This window comes from Bemisia tabaci, chromosome 4 (genome assembly GCF_918797505.1).
Source record: "Bemisia tabaci chromosome 4, PGI_BMITA_v3".
NCBI classification, from domain to species: domain Eukaryota; kingdom Metazoa; phylum Arthropoda; class Insecta; order Hemiptera; family Aleyrodidae; genus Bemisia; species Bemisia tabaci.
Window position 1 is genome coordinate 10,677,388 of NC_092796.1, and position 16,532 is coordinate 10,693,919.

A 16,532-nucleotide genomic window follows, 5' to 3' on the forward strand; every position below is an offset into this window, starting at 1 on the left:
GCAAAAATCCCCTATATCTCGCTTAATATGCATTTTTTCCTAATTTTGGCAACGTTCGTAATTAGATGAACTCTTCAGCTTTCAAACAAGCTAAAGTAAACCAAAATCGGTCCATTAGTACGGAAACGCCAATTGTTTTAGTCAAACTTGCTTTACTGAGAAGTTTGGAAATGGCGTTTAGCGCCTTTTCGCATAAATACGTCCATTTGAGTTCAACGATCAATTTCGATAAGAATTACTCTACCGCTAAGAAATGTTCTTATATACAAACAAGCATAAAATACAGTTTTCACAGCTTTATTTATTTTAAAAATGGACCCCCCCACCAAAAAGCCTACACATCGATGAGCTGGTACGCCACTTAAACGCATTAGCACTAGTATACTAGTACTCAGAGGCAAGTCGAAATCAAAAAGCGCTATGCCTATCGGCTGAGCGCTTAAAAGCTCCGGGCTGTATGGACATACCGTCATACCGTCCGTTCCGGGCTCAGAGATCAAAAGTTTCGGGCACTGGAGCCGTAGCTTTGATTGCTCCGGATGCTACGCCCGGAACTTTTGGCCTCTGAGCTCGGATTGCGGACGATATGTCTATATATCCCGGAAGTACAGGTTTCACGGCCGGAGCTTTTTCTCAGTGTAAGTCGGAGTTAAAACTTAACATTCCCCAAGCAGTCGAGAGGAGGAAGGGAAACTGTTCACTTCACCTTTGCCTGATCCATTCAATTATTTCAGATCGTCCACTAGTTACTAGTTTTGCAGTGGACTACTAATTGGGTTTTTTTTTAGCCATTGTGCGTAAAAAGTTCAGCTTAAAGCTGATATCTCATCACAGAGGGAAAAAACTCACACACACAAGCACAATTTTCCCTCAAAGAGATACGCTCTTTGGAGCAACACTAGTTACGTCCATTCAAGAAGGCAACTGCAGACGCGGAGGCCTTGTTGGGTCAATCCTCAGTGCAGTGCAGCCTCCTGAATTTCCTGCTACCAAGCTCGAGAGGTCATGAAAACCACCCCGAGACTTGGGTAACCGGAAGTTGCACGCTGGCGGCAAGTTTTCCCTCTGTAATGAGATATCAGCTTAAACTGAACTTTTTACGCACATTGCCTAAAAATCTCCAACAGTTTGGTCGGTTTACGGTATGAACCGAGTCAGCTTAGTGAAAATCAGTCATTCATCCTAGCAGAATACCAACGTTTTTTTAATGCAAGCTTAAAAAAGTTTAAGAACCGAAAATTGTAAAAAAATCAAACTTTCAGAATTTGCTAGGACAGTTGGATCGCATTTTGCAAAAAGGAACCACTAGCATTGAAATGTTGCTAAGATTGTGCAACTTCTTTTGTCTTGGAGGAAAAACCCGATTATCCCTTAATAGTTTCTATTTTACTCGCTGAAAACTGTAAATTTAATACAAAAATTACCATCTAAATTTCATAGTTTTTCACAATTTCCGCAATTTTATTGCAAAGGATGAAGTTGCACAATCTTAGCAGCATTACAATGCTAGTGGTTCCTTTTTGCAAAATGCAATCCAGTTGTGCAAGTTATGAGATAGAAATTATCAGAGAGAATAGGCATCATTGGAACCGGTCTCTAAGACGTTTTGATTTCCATTTATTTCGCGCACGCAAAGACCCATCAATCAACCTCTACTTTGTTCATACACACGCAGACACGACTTGGTTTTATTTTTGACGTCACGCGTGGAATAGTAATGAGAATATTGAAATATGCAAGTTTGAAAGTGCATAAAGTCACTTTTTCCATTTTTCAGAGAATCGTCATGAATTTACTTTCTACGGTAAGATGACTTTTTTGTACTCATGTGCTTAAACTAAATCGAGGCCATGAGGTCAGTGTAATATGCCCTAAAAATTTCCATGTTCGAAGTCAATTTTACAACGCAGATTTCCCAGAAAGATAAATGGATTTGACATTTTTTGACCCTAACTTTTTTTACCGTATGAATACCATTGCTCGTTAATCCTAAAATTTTAATGATGCAGATAACTTGCCTTTTTTTAACTTAACTTTAACTTTTTTTTTTTTTTTTTTTTTTTTTTTTTTTTTTTTTTTTTTTTTTTTTTTTTTTTTTTTGGAAAATACATTTATGCTAGGCAAGAGAGAAGGCGAATTCTGAAGTTTTACATGACTCTGTCTCCTGTAGGAACCAGCTTCGTAACGATGAATGATCCAGGTTATAATTTGAAATTCGAAGATGACGGGATCATTCAGAAATTACTATCTTCCGATGCCAAAAATATTTTGAACTTTGTTGGCAATTGGGAGACCACAACTCCAGGCTGAAAAACTAAGTATTTTTTGCTCCTTTACATTTTCGTATCCGCCACTCATCTCGTAAAAATTGACGGAAAAACTTGTTTCAAGTCTCAAATTGTGCTACAAGTTTGCTTGTTTTTTCCATGTTGAATTGTTTTTCACCTCCCACAATACTTTATTTCTATTCCATATCAACTCTGCTCGTCATGAACGCAATTAAAAAGAAGTAAAAAAAAACAAGAGTCGTCATCAACTATATAGGAAAAAATTACTCCGTCATAATCAAATGCGGCGTTCCCATGTCTAATATTCAAACAAAATACATTTTTTCGGCATAACCCACAATCTTGCACCTACCGTCACTTTTATGGATGGATATAATAGTTGCTCAGCTCTTGTGAACTTTTTTTAACCTTTTGAAATTACTCGTAAATTACTCGTACATCGAGTAAGACTAGCGTGTACTTTATTATGTATTCTATTTCATTGCATAGGATATAATATAGTTCCTTTTGGTTAAAACTGCAAATATGCATTATTTCCTAAGAAGCTGGAGGAACATCTCGACTTCGATTTTGGCGAGAAAAGAATACAAATTCCGTAATTTTCCCGCGAATAGCGCCGCAAAGTGACCTTCAACACCATACCATATCCCTCTCTTCACCCCGTTCATAGGTCCCAAGTATGATATTTGTTTACACAAGGCTCTCAGACGCTTCTTCAAGAGGAACCTCAGTTTCTTCCTGTTTACGTAAATCGTGAAGTCCTACAACGCATTTTCGCCGGTATGCAAACGATTTGCCCCCCCCCCCCCCCCGATTTAAACCACCCCTCCCTCGATTTCAACCTACTTAGGTTTTTTACTTTCTCGCTCCCATAGGGTAGAGAGGAAGTATTGTCATCCTCCAAAAAAAAAAAAAAAAAAAAAAAAAAAAAGTTGAAATTTCATCATTTCTAGACGTTTTAAGGTCCCAGGAGTAAAAATAACCATACTTGAAAAAATGTGTGTCCGTCCGTGTGGCGTCCCCCAAATCTGTCTACAGCGATATCTCAGAATCTATCTGTTCGATTTCATTCAAAATTGGCACAGGACACCATATCTATGGTCTCCTTATGCACGTCCAACGATTTTGAGGTACGCTAAAATTTGGGGGGGCTACGCTCAATTGTCCATTTTTAGCAAAATCACACGGAAAGCTCATTTTGAAAGACTGTAAATTTTGAAAAATGGCTTTGATTCTTTAAAAATGGGCATCAAGCACATCACCTGGGTCATTAATTTAAGTTCCAAAAAGATCTTTGCACTAAACTCAAAATTCAAGGGATTACGAGGCCCAAAAGTAGGGCACTTTGCTCCGCGACATCACAAACAGCTCATTTTCAAGGACTGTAAATTTTAGAAACAAATGCCTTTAATTCTTCGAAAGTTAGCATAAGAGCACCACCTGGTTCATTAATTTAAGTTCCTGTGAGGTCTTTGGACTAAACTAAAAATTGAAGGGTTACGCGTCATGTAGCGAGGAGAGCACTTCGGTCAGACGGAGAGCTCATGGACAGTAGATTTTAAAAAAATGCCTTTAATTCTTTGAAAGTTGGCTCAAAAGCACCACCTGAGTCATTAAATAAGTTCCTAAAGGGTCCTTGGACTAATCTCATAATTGCAGAGGGGCCGATAGGAAACGCTCAATTCTCCAATGAATGAGTCGGTACGCTCCTAGATAATAGCAGCGAACACTTTGAGTCAGATGAAACCTAGGAATTCAAATGCATTGTATAATGCATCATATACTATCTCCAAAATTACTCCGTAGGTATACACCAAGCAAAATTAGACAACTAATCAGGTACTTACATTACATACAATTATCGAAGCTAAAACGCAAGCACTGACACTTGGATTTTTATTAGAAACTAATATGTTTGTTGTTGATGAATTTAGAATCCCGGCAGATTCCATCTTTCGCGGTTCCCTTTTACGAGGTACTGAACACAAATATAATATAATAATATAATAAAACTGCACAAACATGATTTATTTAATTAGGTATTGATGTTGTTGTTGCGAGGTTTGTTGACACGGGGTTACGACTGGTTACGAGCAGCAAGAAGGTGGCGCTCTCTATTGTTTTCGTTTCGAATTACGGGGATACGCGCTAAGGAACTGGCGCTCTTGGCGGGCGGGTGGTGAACCATTACCAGCAGGTAGATTCGCCCGCCAAATTTAAAATTTGGACGATGCTAAGCGAAAACCGTTTAGTTTTAAGACTATTTAAACATTGAATAGTCAATCTACCCATTGAAGTAGATTTTTGATGGCTTTTGACCGTGCTTAAGGAAAGATTATAACATATAATCGTATCTGAAGTATGATGCCAATGAATCTAATGGATCCTAATGAATCGTAGAAAAGCTAAGATTTTTACGGATCGCCGTCTTTAATAAGAGGCATCATTAATCAATTACATATTTAATTGAAGATGCCTCATAATATCGACAAGTCGAGTCCGAATGTATGAATTCATCCTATATCTCGAAGACATTTACAATATAGTGCAGTGGTTTGAATAAAAATTTCATAACTATTATCCTGCGATCAAAATTCCAATCAAACTTTATGATTTTGTGAAATTGGCAGTATTTTTCTAAATATTGCAGTAAAAGTGTCTATGCCGGCGCGGAGCGCCGGCAAAAGCGAGAAAGTCTTGTGCGATCTTCGCACCATGATGGGGGGCGAAGCCCCCCCACATGCCGGCGCGAAGCGCCGGTATTTGAAATTTTGATCGTTGTATACGCTTTACCTAAAAATCTATTTCATTGGCTTAAACGTTTGGTGGCTCAATACTGTCTCGGATACAATCGATTGCCACCCGGACCCAGTCGATTTTCCGAAGTAACCGAAAGTAGGCACCCCTGAACTGAATGTCTTGCTTCGGAAACTGACAAACTCTGAAAAAATGAATATTCCGTTTTATTGGAGGAAAGTTTTTATTTCGTTTTTTTGTTTTTTTTTCCTTTTTACATTACAGAGCTAGGCACAAATCGTATTTCTTTTGAATCGTGCCCAACTCTGTTGTTTAGAAACGTTGTAGTTGTACTTTTAAGGACAAAAAGGTTTCATTTCTGACTAAAGGCCTAGCAGCGAAAGAGTTTTTATTCACTGCGAATTCTCGGCTGAATTCAGTTTTTTCCCGGTTTTCTGGAATCTCCCCCCCCCCCTCCCTCCTTTCAAAGTTCGGTTTTCCTCTTCGGAAAGAGCTATTCAGCTACGCCACCTCGGAATGTTAAAAGTTTCCAACACCTCTATCCTCTTGTCTCACGTACCTGAAACATGTTCAAGAAAAAATTCATGAGGTTAAAACTAGGTGAAAATTAGAGAGCGATTATATTTACCATGTTATCTTTACCATTTGCCGCGTCACACTCGTCTGACCAATTAGCGATCACTTCCAATCGATTCCTTTAAAATCGATTAAAAATCAATGAAAACAATAGACCTGTTCACGTGATAAGAGCATGCAACCGAGTGATATTTTTTCAACACCGTCTGGATTTCGAAGCGCGTGTGTTTTTTACCCTCGAAAAAACTAACTGACGTCAGCTAGAAATTTCCACCGATTTTAATTTGTATTCCGTGGAGGAAACTCGAAGTTAAACTTTTTGATACGTGAGCACTACGGTCACAAGACGTGAACAAAAGATGCGAATCGTCACAACACTTCTAGATGCTGAGCGAGTTGCATGAGAACATGCATGATGAAACGATGAACCTGGATGGTGAAATGTCATTTTCCCAATTTGTTTTCCGTTGCCACTGAAATGCTGCGGCGGAGTTCTCTGAAAACAGACGTACGCGTTATTTCACCTCTGACGCCATCAAGAGATTCTATTTTTCAAAAAATGAAAAATATCGAAAAGTAAATTGCCATATCTATTTGGTCCCTCACATTACTGTGCATTATTATTCAGGCAATTATGAAGAAGTGAGTCTCTCCTAATTTATTCACCATTGAACCCTGAATTTTTACCACCGATTTGTTTCGGAGGTGATTCCATGTCATCCTATCGCCGTTATTCTTCTTCGATACAGCTCAACAACTTCTTGGTATTTGTTCTCGATATTCAATTCTGAAATTCGTAATTTTTGTTGAATTTTACAGCAAGGCGAAAGAAAGCTTCTCGACTTTCACGGCGTTTTCCGTGATTGAACATCAAAAAGCAGATACAATAAAATTAGAAGTATCAGCACCAGAGGCGGATCCAGAAATTTGGCAACCCCGGATTTCCTCTTTCTAAAACTATTTCAAATAATCGATTCTTGTTGGTCACCTGCGCCGCAGGTCCCGACCCTAAACCCGTTTTTTTCCGTGCGGCCTCGATCGTTGCCGCTGACGTTACCGGCGCTTTAAAGTCCCTATTGCCGACATCGGTTGGTCTAGTGGTTAGCGCAACTGATCACAGACCTAGATGTCCCGGGTTCGAATCCCGGCCACGGTGGCAAGATTTGATGGTCTCAGATCTTGTCACCGCGGAGTGGCATGGATGTTCTTTCTTCGTTTCTTTCTTCGTTTCTTCCTTTGTACTTCCGTTTCTAATGATGTTGTAAACTTTCCTTCATTTAGCGGTTGCTGTTTGTCTACACGACTAAGGCCAATGAACTATACCTAGAGTGCGCAAGCTCTCAAAAAAAAAAAAAAAAAAAAAAAAAAAAAAAAAAAAAAAAAAAAAGTCCCTATTCATTGAATGGCCCTCAACTAACAAGCACACCCCATCTTTTCGCTTGCACATAGTTCCATCTACCATAAATACGTCCAATTTGACACAAATTCTTCCATAGAAAATTTTTCCTGCGCGGACTAAAATCCCTTTTCCCGTGAGCGATCACAAATCGTAAATACCCCCCCTCCCGGGCTCGCGATGATTCCATCAGTGGCGTGGCGTGAATGATCGATTATCGATATTCCCCCATTTGAATCCGCGGTAAAGAATCGATTATTAAGGTGGTCGCTGCGAACACCCTGTTAATCGATCCTTTACCATAGGTTTCAATGGCAGATCAATCGATGTATCGCAAAGCACGCCACGCCACTGGATTCCATCCACAAACGTCTTCCAAGAATCCGGAGCTTTCGATCACGAACATCGGCGTTCGTGCCAATAACTGGAACGGATGATGAAGTTCAACCAAGATTACCGCCGCGGTTTCGGGTCCCAACCTCAAAGTTTCCGGACACGGCGCGAGGTTCAGTTGGCAAGGAGATCGGGCTAATCCGACCGTTACTCCGCGGTCAAAACGCCGCTCGGCTCACGACAGGGCTCAACCGAACTTCCGGATGAACCCTGTCGCCCGTACGACTCAACGCTTTTCCGGGCTCATCCCGATGGGTAGTTACGCCCTTGCGTCGGTCGAGTCGCGAAATCTAATCACGCTGTCTAAACTGTCGCGAATTGGCACGGGACTTTCAATTGCTCTCGCATTTTATCGCGCTCCTATCTGGACGTATTTCCGCCAAACGGAACTATGTGCATTCAGACATGAGCCCTGAGGCCAATGAGAATATATGCGTGACAGGGCTCACGTCATAATGCGCATAGTTCCGTTTGGTAGAAAAACGTTCATTTGGACAGCATTGACCGCTTCGCTCGGCAAAAACAACGCATGGATGCTGGGTTTCCAGTGAAGTTACGCTTTTTTTGACAGGAGTGCCGTTGTGCGAATCTGTATTTAGGGATGGGACGTGGCGATGGTGCGCTTTTATGCAGTCGAAGGGTCATCTCTGAATTAGGGTTTCGCCTCACGCTGCTCATTTTTACGTTCCCCAAGATGTTTTCTTTCAGGATCTCGGTTTAATGATGCAGTTCACGCGGCTTTCATTATTGCAGCGTTGCAACGGTTGTTGCAACCTCGTGTAGGCGAGAAGTATTTTTTCTCGGTAATGAACTTTTACTTTTTTTTTCTCTCATTTCGGTTTTCCGTTTGAGATCGAACCGATACCGCGGGGACTAGTCTGAGAAGATATAGGCAATTTTGCGAATAGGAAATCGGCTCCAGTGACGTGACATGCTTTGCGGTGTATCGATTGATATCCCATTCGAACATATGAAAAAATATCGATTATCAGAGCTTCATAACGAACACCATAATCGATTCTGTGCCATAGCTTCGAATGGGATATTATCGATAGTCGATTATCATCAGTGTTTGAAATTCGGCATGAAGTCTTAGCAGCCATCTGGCTTGCAACTTTTCACTTTCTCGCTTCCTTTGCGGGTAGAGAAAGTATTTTTTCATCTCAGATTTCTTAGAGGCCAAAATGAAAAGCAATGTTACGACAAGACCCGATGTGTCACGAAACTTGACGAAGACAAGAGGGAAGAATTGATAACACGACACGACGTTGCACCTTGCAGGATGCGCAAAAAAATCCCGAAAACGGAGTTTTACAACGATTTTCTGGCTTACAGCGGCCAAGGCTTGGCCACTAGTTTTATTTCTTACCGGCCAAAGGCGATTTTTTGCAGGCAAATTGCTGTTTGGCTGGCGTGTGTTTCGAACACTGATTATTATCATGTCTCGCGAATGGTCGGCTCGGCAACTCTTAATTTTATCATAAGTATAGCAAAAGTTATCGTAATTAAAAGAATTTACGATAAGTAAATATTTCAATGAAAGTTCAGGAATCACAGAGAATTTGAACGTTTTGGAACCAGCAAAAGTTACCTACGTCACAAAAGCGTTCTGAGGGGAGGGGGAATCAATTAATCGAAAATTTAGCGATACATATTTTATGAACAACGCCTCAGACTATTTTGGTCTTTTAAACTGTAGAAATTGTAGTTAAAATACTTATACTCGCTGGTTCAGGAATCACAGAGAATTTGAACGTTATGGAACCAGCAAATAATACCTACGTCACAAAAGCGTTCTCAGGGGAGGGGGAATCAATTAATCGAAAATTTAGCGATACATATTTTATGAACAACGCCTCAGACTATTTTGGTCTTTCAAACTGTGGAAATTGTAGTTAAAATACTTATACCTGCTGATACAATATGAAAGTATATTCAGTACTGAAAGCAAATATGAAATTGCCACCGTTCTCTATTTTTTCAATGAATAGTGATGGTCCTTGAAAAACTTGCAACACTGTATTTTCGTCCTTTTCAATTTACGTAAAGCAATCTACATTACCTTGGAAACAGGCACCCAAAGTTTCTGGAAATCACTAATCAAAAAAATTGTATCGCGCGATAATTTCGTCACGCATTTGGAGCTTCGCTAATACATCTCCCCTTGATTGGCCATTAGGCAGTGCAATTAACCCTGTTTGTCACTATTCACAGAAAAATTCACAGCTAAAATTAATATCGCTAAGGGCAAATAGTTCGGGTGAAGAATTTTTTGCCAAATTGAATCGAGGAATCGGATGTTTAGTTTTTGATGAGAGATAGCTTCTACGGAGAAAAAGGAATGCAGTGCCTGTAAATAGTATTTTGGATTTCAGACCTAATCCAAAATCCGCTCTTCATCACAAAGCTTACTTCCTGGTATCAATGCTGGCAATAACAGCACTTAGGTGACAGTACGTAACATTGCAGCAATGCTGCTGCGCCAAATTCCTCGAAGGGGGAGGGGTGAATTCCTTGATTCTTTTCTCCTATTTTTCAGTTCGAAATTTCAGCGGCGGCTTTTTCAGCAGCGAAATTTCATGAAAAATAAAATCTTGAAATTTCACGCGAAATATTTCATACAATGTCTCATACAACGTTTGGCAAAATGTGGAAATTGTGACTTTCTTCTATTTTTGTGTGTTTGACTACGGGTTACATACTCTAGCCCCCAAAAAATATGAAATATTGCACAGCCTCGTGAAATATTTCACAGCCCTGTGAAATTTCTTGGAATATTTCACAGCCTCGTTAAATTTCATGATATATTTTACAGCCTCGTTAAATTTCGTGAAATATTTCACAGCCTCGTTAAATTTCATGAAACATTTCATAGCCCTGTGAAATTTCTTGAACTATTTCACAGCCCTGTGAAATTTCTTGACATATTGCACAGCCATGTGAAACTTCTTGAAATATTTCACATCCCTGTGAAATTTCTTAAAATATTTCACAGATTGGAAATTTCAGTGAAATATTTCACAGCCTCGTTTTTCGTAAACTATTTTACAGCCTCGTTAAATTTCGTGAAATATTTCACAGCCTCGTGGAATTTCATGAAATATTTCTCTGAAATTTCCAATTTTTCATTTCTTTCTTACGAATCATGCCACCCTGTCGGCACTAACCACATTTAAACCCGCGACAGCGGCAACACTGCAAGTTGCTCTTGTTTATCGGTCGCTTCGAAAGTGCAATTATTTTAGCGGGCCGCGGTTCCCAGCCCCGAGTCGTAATTTTTGTGACTCGTCTCCTTCTTATCACGCCAATGAGTTTTCGCGCAACTATATTTCGCACGCGGACGCGTCCTTTTTTCTATAGCTCTCGATGATCGACTTCCAGGACCCAACTCGAAATAACTTCCGCCCGCACGTTAGCGATCGGAGGTGGAACCAGTGAAACACGGATCACGTGCGAAATTTGAAAAGAAGGATCCGAGTACGAGTGATTTCGAGAAGATGATTTGGATTGTATTTTGCAAAAAGGAACCAGGAGCGTTGCAGTGTTGCAAAGATCGTGCAACTTCTTCTGTCTTGGAAGAAAAACCTGATTTTCCATTGACAGTTTCTATCTTACTCGCTAAAAACTGTAAATTTAAGACAAAAATTGTCAAGTAAATTTCATATTTTTTCATGATTTCACTGAGTTTATTGCAAAGGATAAAATGCACAATCTCAGCATCATTCCGATGCTTCTGGTTCCTTTCTGCAAAATGCAACCCATTCAATTGTTCGCCCTGAAAAAATTTTGAACAACGTTTCCGAACAGCACGCAACATTTTGAATGGTTCGTTCCGCAAAATTCTAACACTGAAAAACTAACTTTCTGCACGATCCGTCGCCCTGCTGACATAAGGATGTAACTACACTCTGCAATGAACCCTATCGTCCATACAACTCAATGCTTTTCGGGGCTCATCTCAATGTGTAGTTACGCCCTTATGCCCGCCAAGCGACGGATTGTAGCATTGTATAAGGTGCAAAGCGCGTCCGTTTCAGTTCAATAGAACCAACAATAGAACCAATAGAACAATCATTTTTAATCCGTAAAAATTTTCGTAAATTATTCGTGAAGGTCTGAAAAAATACTCCGAATACATAAGTACAAAATGACGGTGAAACGGTGAGACTGCAAAAATGCGTATCTCGGTTGCAGTGTTTCAAAATCTCTGCTGTTTTCCATGTAGAAAATAAAGTATGGCAGAATGTCTGTAACGCCGTGAACCGAAATACTCATTTCTGCAGTTTCGCCATCGAAAAGTAACTTTTATAGTTTTATTCCAACTAGAGTCCCTTTGTAGATAGAGTTAAGACAACGCGGCTCATGGATGTCACAAACGGGAATAAAGATTACACAAATCGGACGTTTTTTGTAATATTTGATCAACCCAATCCCGAATTCCTATACCACCGTTTCCTCTCTCATTCCATTTGTTCCTTGCCACCCCAATATCCCGGTCCATTCCAATTTATAATCTTTGCAATTGGTGAATCTGTAATCTTGATTCCCGTTTGTGACACTGTGAAGGCCTAAAATACGGGAACCAATCAGAAATGGATTCACATTGTCTTTACTCTCGGTATTAAGGGACTCTAATTCCAACTAAATGAAGCAAGATCTGTTACCATGAAAACTTTTCGTTTTAAAATTTGCGATTTTTTTTTTGTTTCGGCATGATTTTAGCATAGAACGCACATCATTGAGCAATTCTGAAAATGAGCTGCTTAATTCTTCGTTCGAGGTACGCTATTTTGCCATGACTATTTCCTAGAAGCATATGCCCGCCAGACCCCGGGACTGAGTCTAACATGCGATGCAATCCCATGCAATTAAGTAAATGTTGGTGGAATCACTTTGCCAAACTTTCATTTTTAGGCAATTTTTTGTCGAAGGATCCTGCATTTCTACATTTTGCCTCGGTATTTGTGTACCATAGTCAGTTTTGAAACGAGTCGATCTCCGCACGATGTTCCAAACCAACGGTTAATCGATTCCTTCTCTCGGAATTTGCCTCGTTGCGTCAAAAAAAAAAAAGATTGACGCATTTATGCTCTTCGTATGCCACGGGTATCATCGGTTTAATCATGAGGCTTATGTGACATGACAATGTCTACTTCGATGCAGTGTTGCTAGCGTTGGATAAGTTTTTCATGCCACATCTTAGTAACTCCTAATGTACGTGGTAAGGATAAAAAACACGGAGAAAATGGGTAGTTTAGGCTAGAAAAATTTGCAAATCCATCTCACCTATTTATCATCAGTTGTTTCAAAGCAAAGGGAAGCCTCCTCTCCTTTTCCAAAGAGAACAAGAGGAGAATTTACAGCGTTGTAGTCAAAAGTGTTCTTACTTATGGATGTGAAGTTTGGAAGTCGAGAAACGGACACAGGGTATGCCAAGACCAACGGAGCTGAATTTCTGGAGGGGGTCGGCAGGAATTTGTAGGATAGTTGGGGTCCGCAATGAAAGAGTGCGTCAGACCATGGAAGTCGAAAATGACATCGTGTTCGCTGCCATGACCAAACAACTCGTCTGGTATGGGATGACGGAACAAAGGCTGCCAAAAAAGATGCTTGATTGGGTTCACTCCTGAGAGGAGACGAAGAGGACGCCCAGTGGCAGGGGATTTTAGAGGAGAGGGCTTTGGCGGCTAAATGTCGAGCGCCAAAGAGCGCTATGAAAGCGTTTTTTTATGTTTCTGGAAGCAGGCGTCACGAAACCGATGCCCAGTGCGGCCCTCTGTGGACGAAAATAAAAAAATTCACAACTCATATCTGAATATTTATTTATGGAGTTTGTCATCTTAAAAATATTTCTGACTCACAGAGATGGTTCATTTTCAAATTTTTCGCTCAAAACTACTTTAAATTTGGGTAGAAAGTGGGCGGAAGATGGGTCTATAAGAAATACACGGGGAAAAGACGTCAACCTCAAATGAGGATTCCTCGCTTAAAACGCAAAATGCTCTGGGTGGTTGACATCCTCTTTTATATTTTTAACATATGGCTAATTCTAGGTTGTCAACTTAGAATGAACTTTCCTCGAAAAATACTCAAAAAATCCTGAGATATAACATTTTCTTACTCCTCCAGTGTTTTACTTTGATAGTGCCCAAGGGTTTTTTCTATGTCGGTGCTACTATCTTCATTATTTCAAGTTAAGTGCCTTATACAGATTTTTGTCCGCGTCGTCCAAGAGGATGTCGCACTGTGCGACGTTTCAAATTATTCAGTGTTATTTTGTCCGCTGCAAAAAACTAACCAACGTTCTCGTTCGAGAAGTAAAATTTCACGAAATAATTTGAAACTTTCTTTGAGAAGTGGGAGGGTGAGTATGGATGGTCCCTTCCGTCCTCTCGTATAACTCTTAAGATCTCGTAATAACTTGGAGGACTAATATGAAGCAGTGGCGTGGCGTGAATACTCGATTATCGATATCTCGCCATTAGAAGCTATGGTAAAGAATCTATTACTAAGGTGTTCGCTGCAAACACCCTGATAATCGATCTTTTTTCATAGGTTTAAATGGCACAACAATCGATATATCGCAATTCACGCCACGCCACTGATATGAAGGCACGGCGCGGCGGTGGTTTCGAGAAAAGCAATAGCGGTTAAAAAAGAAGCCGTGTGGAGCCGGATTTAAAGCTCTCATAACAAATAAATTATTCAGTGCCGCCGAGCAAAAGTCCTTTAATTGCAAATCTTCTGCGAACGCTATGACAATTCAATTTCCTCCCTCGCGAAACGTCGAGAGTTTTTCCCCCGCTCCCCCCAGACTCGGCTTTTAAGGGTAAACACAGCTCGAAGTTCAAACGGAGAGAGGAAATTCAAAAGAGCCTAAGTGCCGTGCTGGGAATGTGCACTCCCAGGTTGCGAGGACGACGATGAGTAGCATTCCGATCGAAAGATAATCGCAATTGTATCTGGAGCAACCGGACTGCGCGCGGTGCGCTGAAAGGAACCAAGCCACATCTACAGGGTGTTTAGCATCAGGATTTGAGGGAAAATTGGTCGTAAAATCAGGATTCGAGAAAAGTCGGCCGTCCGATCGAATTTTTGTATCGAGTTATTTTTGTGAATGCAGAAATTTTAATTTTTCTCCGCAAAAAATCAGGATTTGGAAAATTATGAAATCAGGATTTAGCAGTCAAAAATGAGGCAAAATTGGGATTTCCCTATATCAGATATTGCCAAATTTAACCGAAACGGTCGTGCGAATTTGTGTGCAAATTGTAGTGAATTTTATGCAAAGTACAAAGCAAATTCCATAAGAGTTTCAAAGGAATCGACACAAATCTTCCCTCGTAAAAAATTAATTAGCCCAGTTAAATTCGGCAATAGCAGATGAATCACTAAATACAAAAAGGGCACATGTCCAGAAAACAAGCGGGTTTTCAAGCAAGAACAATTTGGTTTTCTGGACATGTGCCCTTTTTGTATTTAGTGATTCAGATGTGGCTTGGTTCCTATCTGCTAAACGCAGTCCAATTTATCGGAATGTTAGTAGGACTGATGGTATTTTGTGACTGTCCATGGAATAAGGAACCTTTGTGCACGGATGCAAACTACTCGGTGGAGCGATTTTGGTCGAGTTGTGGGTCAAAAAATCGGAGTTTCAGATTTAGGCAGAAAACACTCTCTAGCGCACCACACTAGGGGGTTGGGCGTAGCGGTCAGGTAGCGGCCAGGAGGCATACCTCTAAGCAAACCATATGAAGCTTCTTAAGGCCACTAGATCAGTATTGAGCAAGAAAAACAGTCGCACAATCTTGGCAACTCGCAATGGCTCTTAGGACGTTTAGACTCTGAGTTCTTGAGGCCAAGTACGCTACACTCGCAATCGAGCGAGAGGGGGAGAAGGGCGGGACGCAAAAATGCCTTTAAGAGAATGTTAATTGAATCAAGCGCTTCGTTCGTAGTTGCTGCACGATGATTTTTCAGCGGTTCCGGAGATTGAATTTATGATTCGGTGCAAACACTCGGCTTCATATTTGCGTACCTCGTAGAACTTACCGTGACGTGAACTCGGTAAAAAGACGGGGTAAGGAGAGTTCTGCTAGCGAGGTGAGCGCCGCGCAAAAGGAAAATTCGCCCCAGATGAGAAATCGAACAGATACTTTTAGGTTGAGAGGTGCGGGCGTTTTGCGAGTCGAGTCGGAACGCATGAAAAAAAGGAGCTATCCTGATTTCTGCCCCAAATGATTCGTTCTCTGCTACGAGGAAGTGCCGCGCCGTGTGAACATTCAAACTTTGTCCGTCCCCCGACAAAATTTTTATTTTTAATGCACTGGGAAAAAAAACGCATCGGATCTAGAGTCCAGACTCTTAAAAACATCGACAAGAAAAAGTACTCTTGATTCAATCAGAATCTAGTTTAAATCAAGAACCAAGCCTCTTAATTCAAGCGGATTTCGTTCCGATTCAAGCAAAAATCCGATTGAATCAAGAGTATTTTTCTTGTCAATGTTTTCAAGAGTCTGGACTCTAGATCCAATGTGCTTTTTTTTCCAGTGTGCATTATTTGCGGAAAGGGGCCTTTCTGGGGAGCAGGGGTACGAATTATTCTCGGCCTCGCGACCGCGAACAAATTGAGGACATGCCCTAAAAATCGGAGGCTAACAGGGTTTTTTTTTTTGGGGGGGGGGGGTCAGGTTAGGTAGGTTAGTTGAGCCTGCTTGTTTAAAAATCTTACGCGTTCTAAAAGTTTTAAAAAATGTTGACCAGTACGATGTGCTGACCTTTTTGCAAAAACTTTGCGCGTCGCAGAAAATTGCGGAGGTCTAGAACCATTTGCACTCCTGCTGCAAGAACTCCGTCAATTATCCATATTATGGAGAACTAAATTTGGTAATCATTCATTGATATTTGGAGAAATTTTAACGAAAATTGTGCACCGCGGAAAGGACCAATGGTGCGCTTGAAAATGGCTTGCGACCCGATGATAGTCAGCTGATTATTGAAATCGATAGACGAAACTACAGACAAAGCAGACGAAGGCGAGACCTAGGGTTCGTTGGGAATAATAAAAGTTGGAAAGTTACAGGGGTTCAATGGGTTCATGTGCCGTGTTTTTTGCCTCTATC

General features: G+C 40.6%; 2 protein-coding genes across 6 annotated transcripts in view; one reads left to right on the forward strand and one right to left on the reverse strand.

The window, feature by feature from the left end:
• wake (ankyrin repeat and fibronectin type III domain containing protein wide awake) overlaps nt 1-16,532 on the forward strand; it is a 370,794-nt gene that overhangs the window by 179,081 nt on the left and 175,181 nt on the right. The window lies entirely within an intron of this gene.
• LOC109033449 (uncharacterized) overlaps nt 1-16,532 on the reverse strand; it is a 28,001-nt gene that overhangs the window by 10,124 nt on the left and 1,345 nt on the right. The window contains exon 1 of one of the 2 annotated variants that reach the window (XM_019046073.2): nt 5,674-7,083. The exons of the other annotated variant lie outside the window; for it this stretch is intronic. Coding sequence (XP_018901618.2) covers nt 5,674-5,690 — 17 coding nt within the window. The 5' untranslated portion in view covers nt 5,691-7,083. Of the gene's footprint in view, nt 1-5,673; nt 7,084-16,532 lie in introns of those variants that run through there. 2 annotated transcript variants of the gene reach the window in all.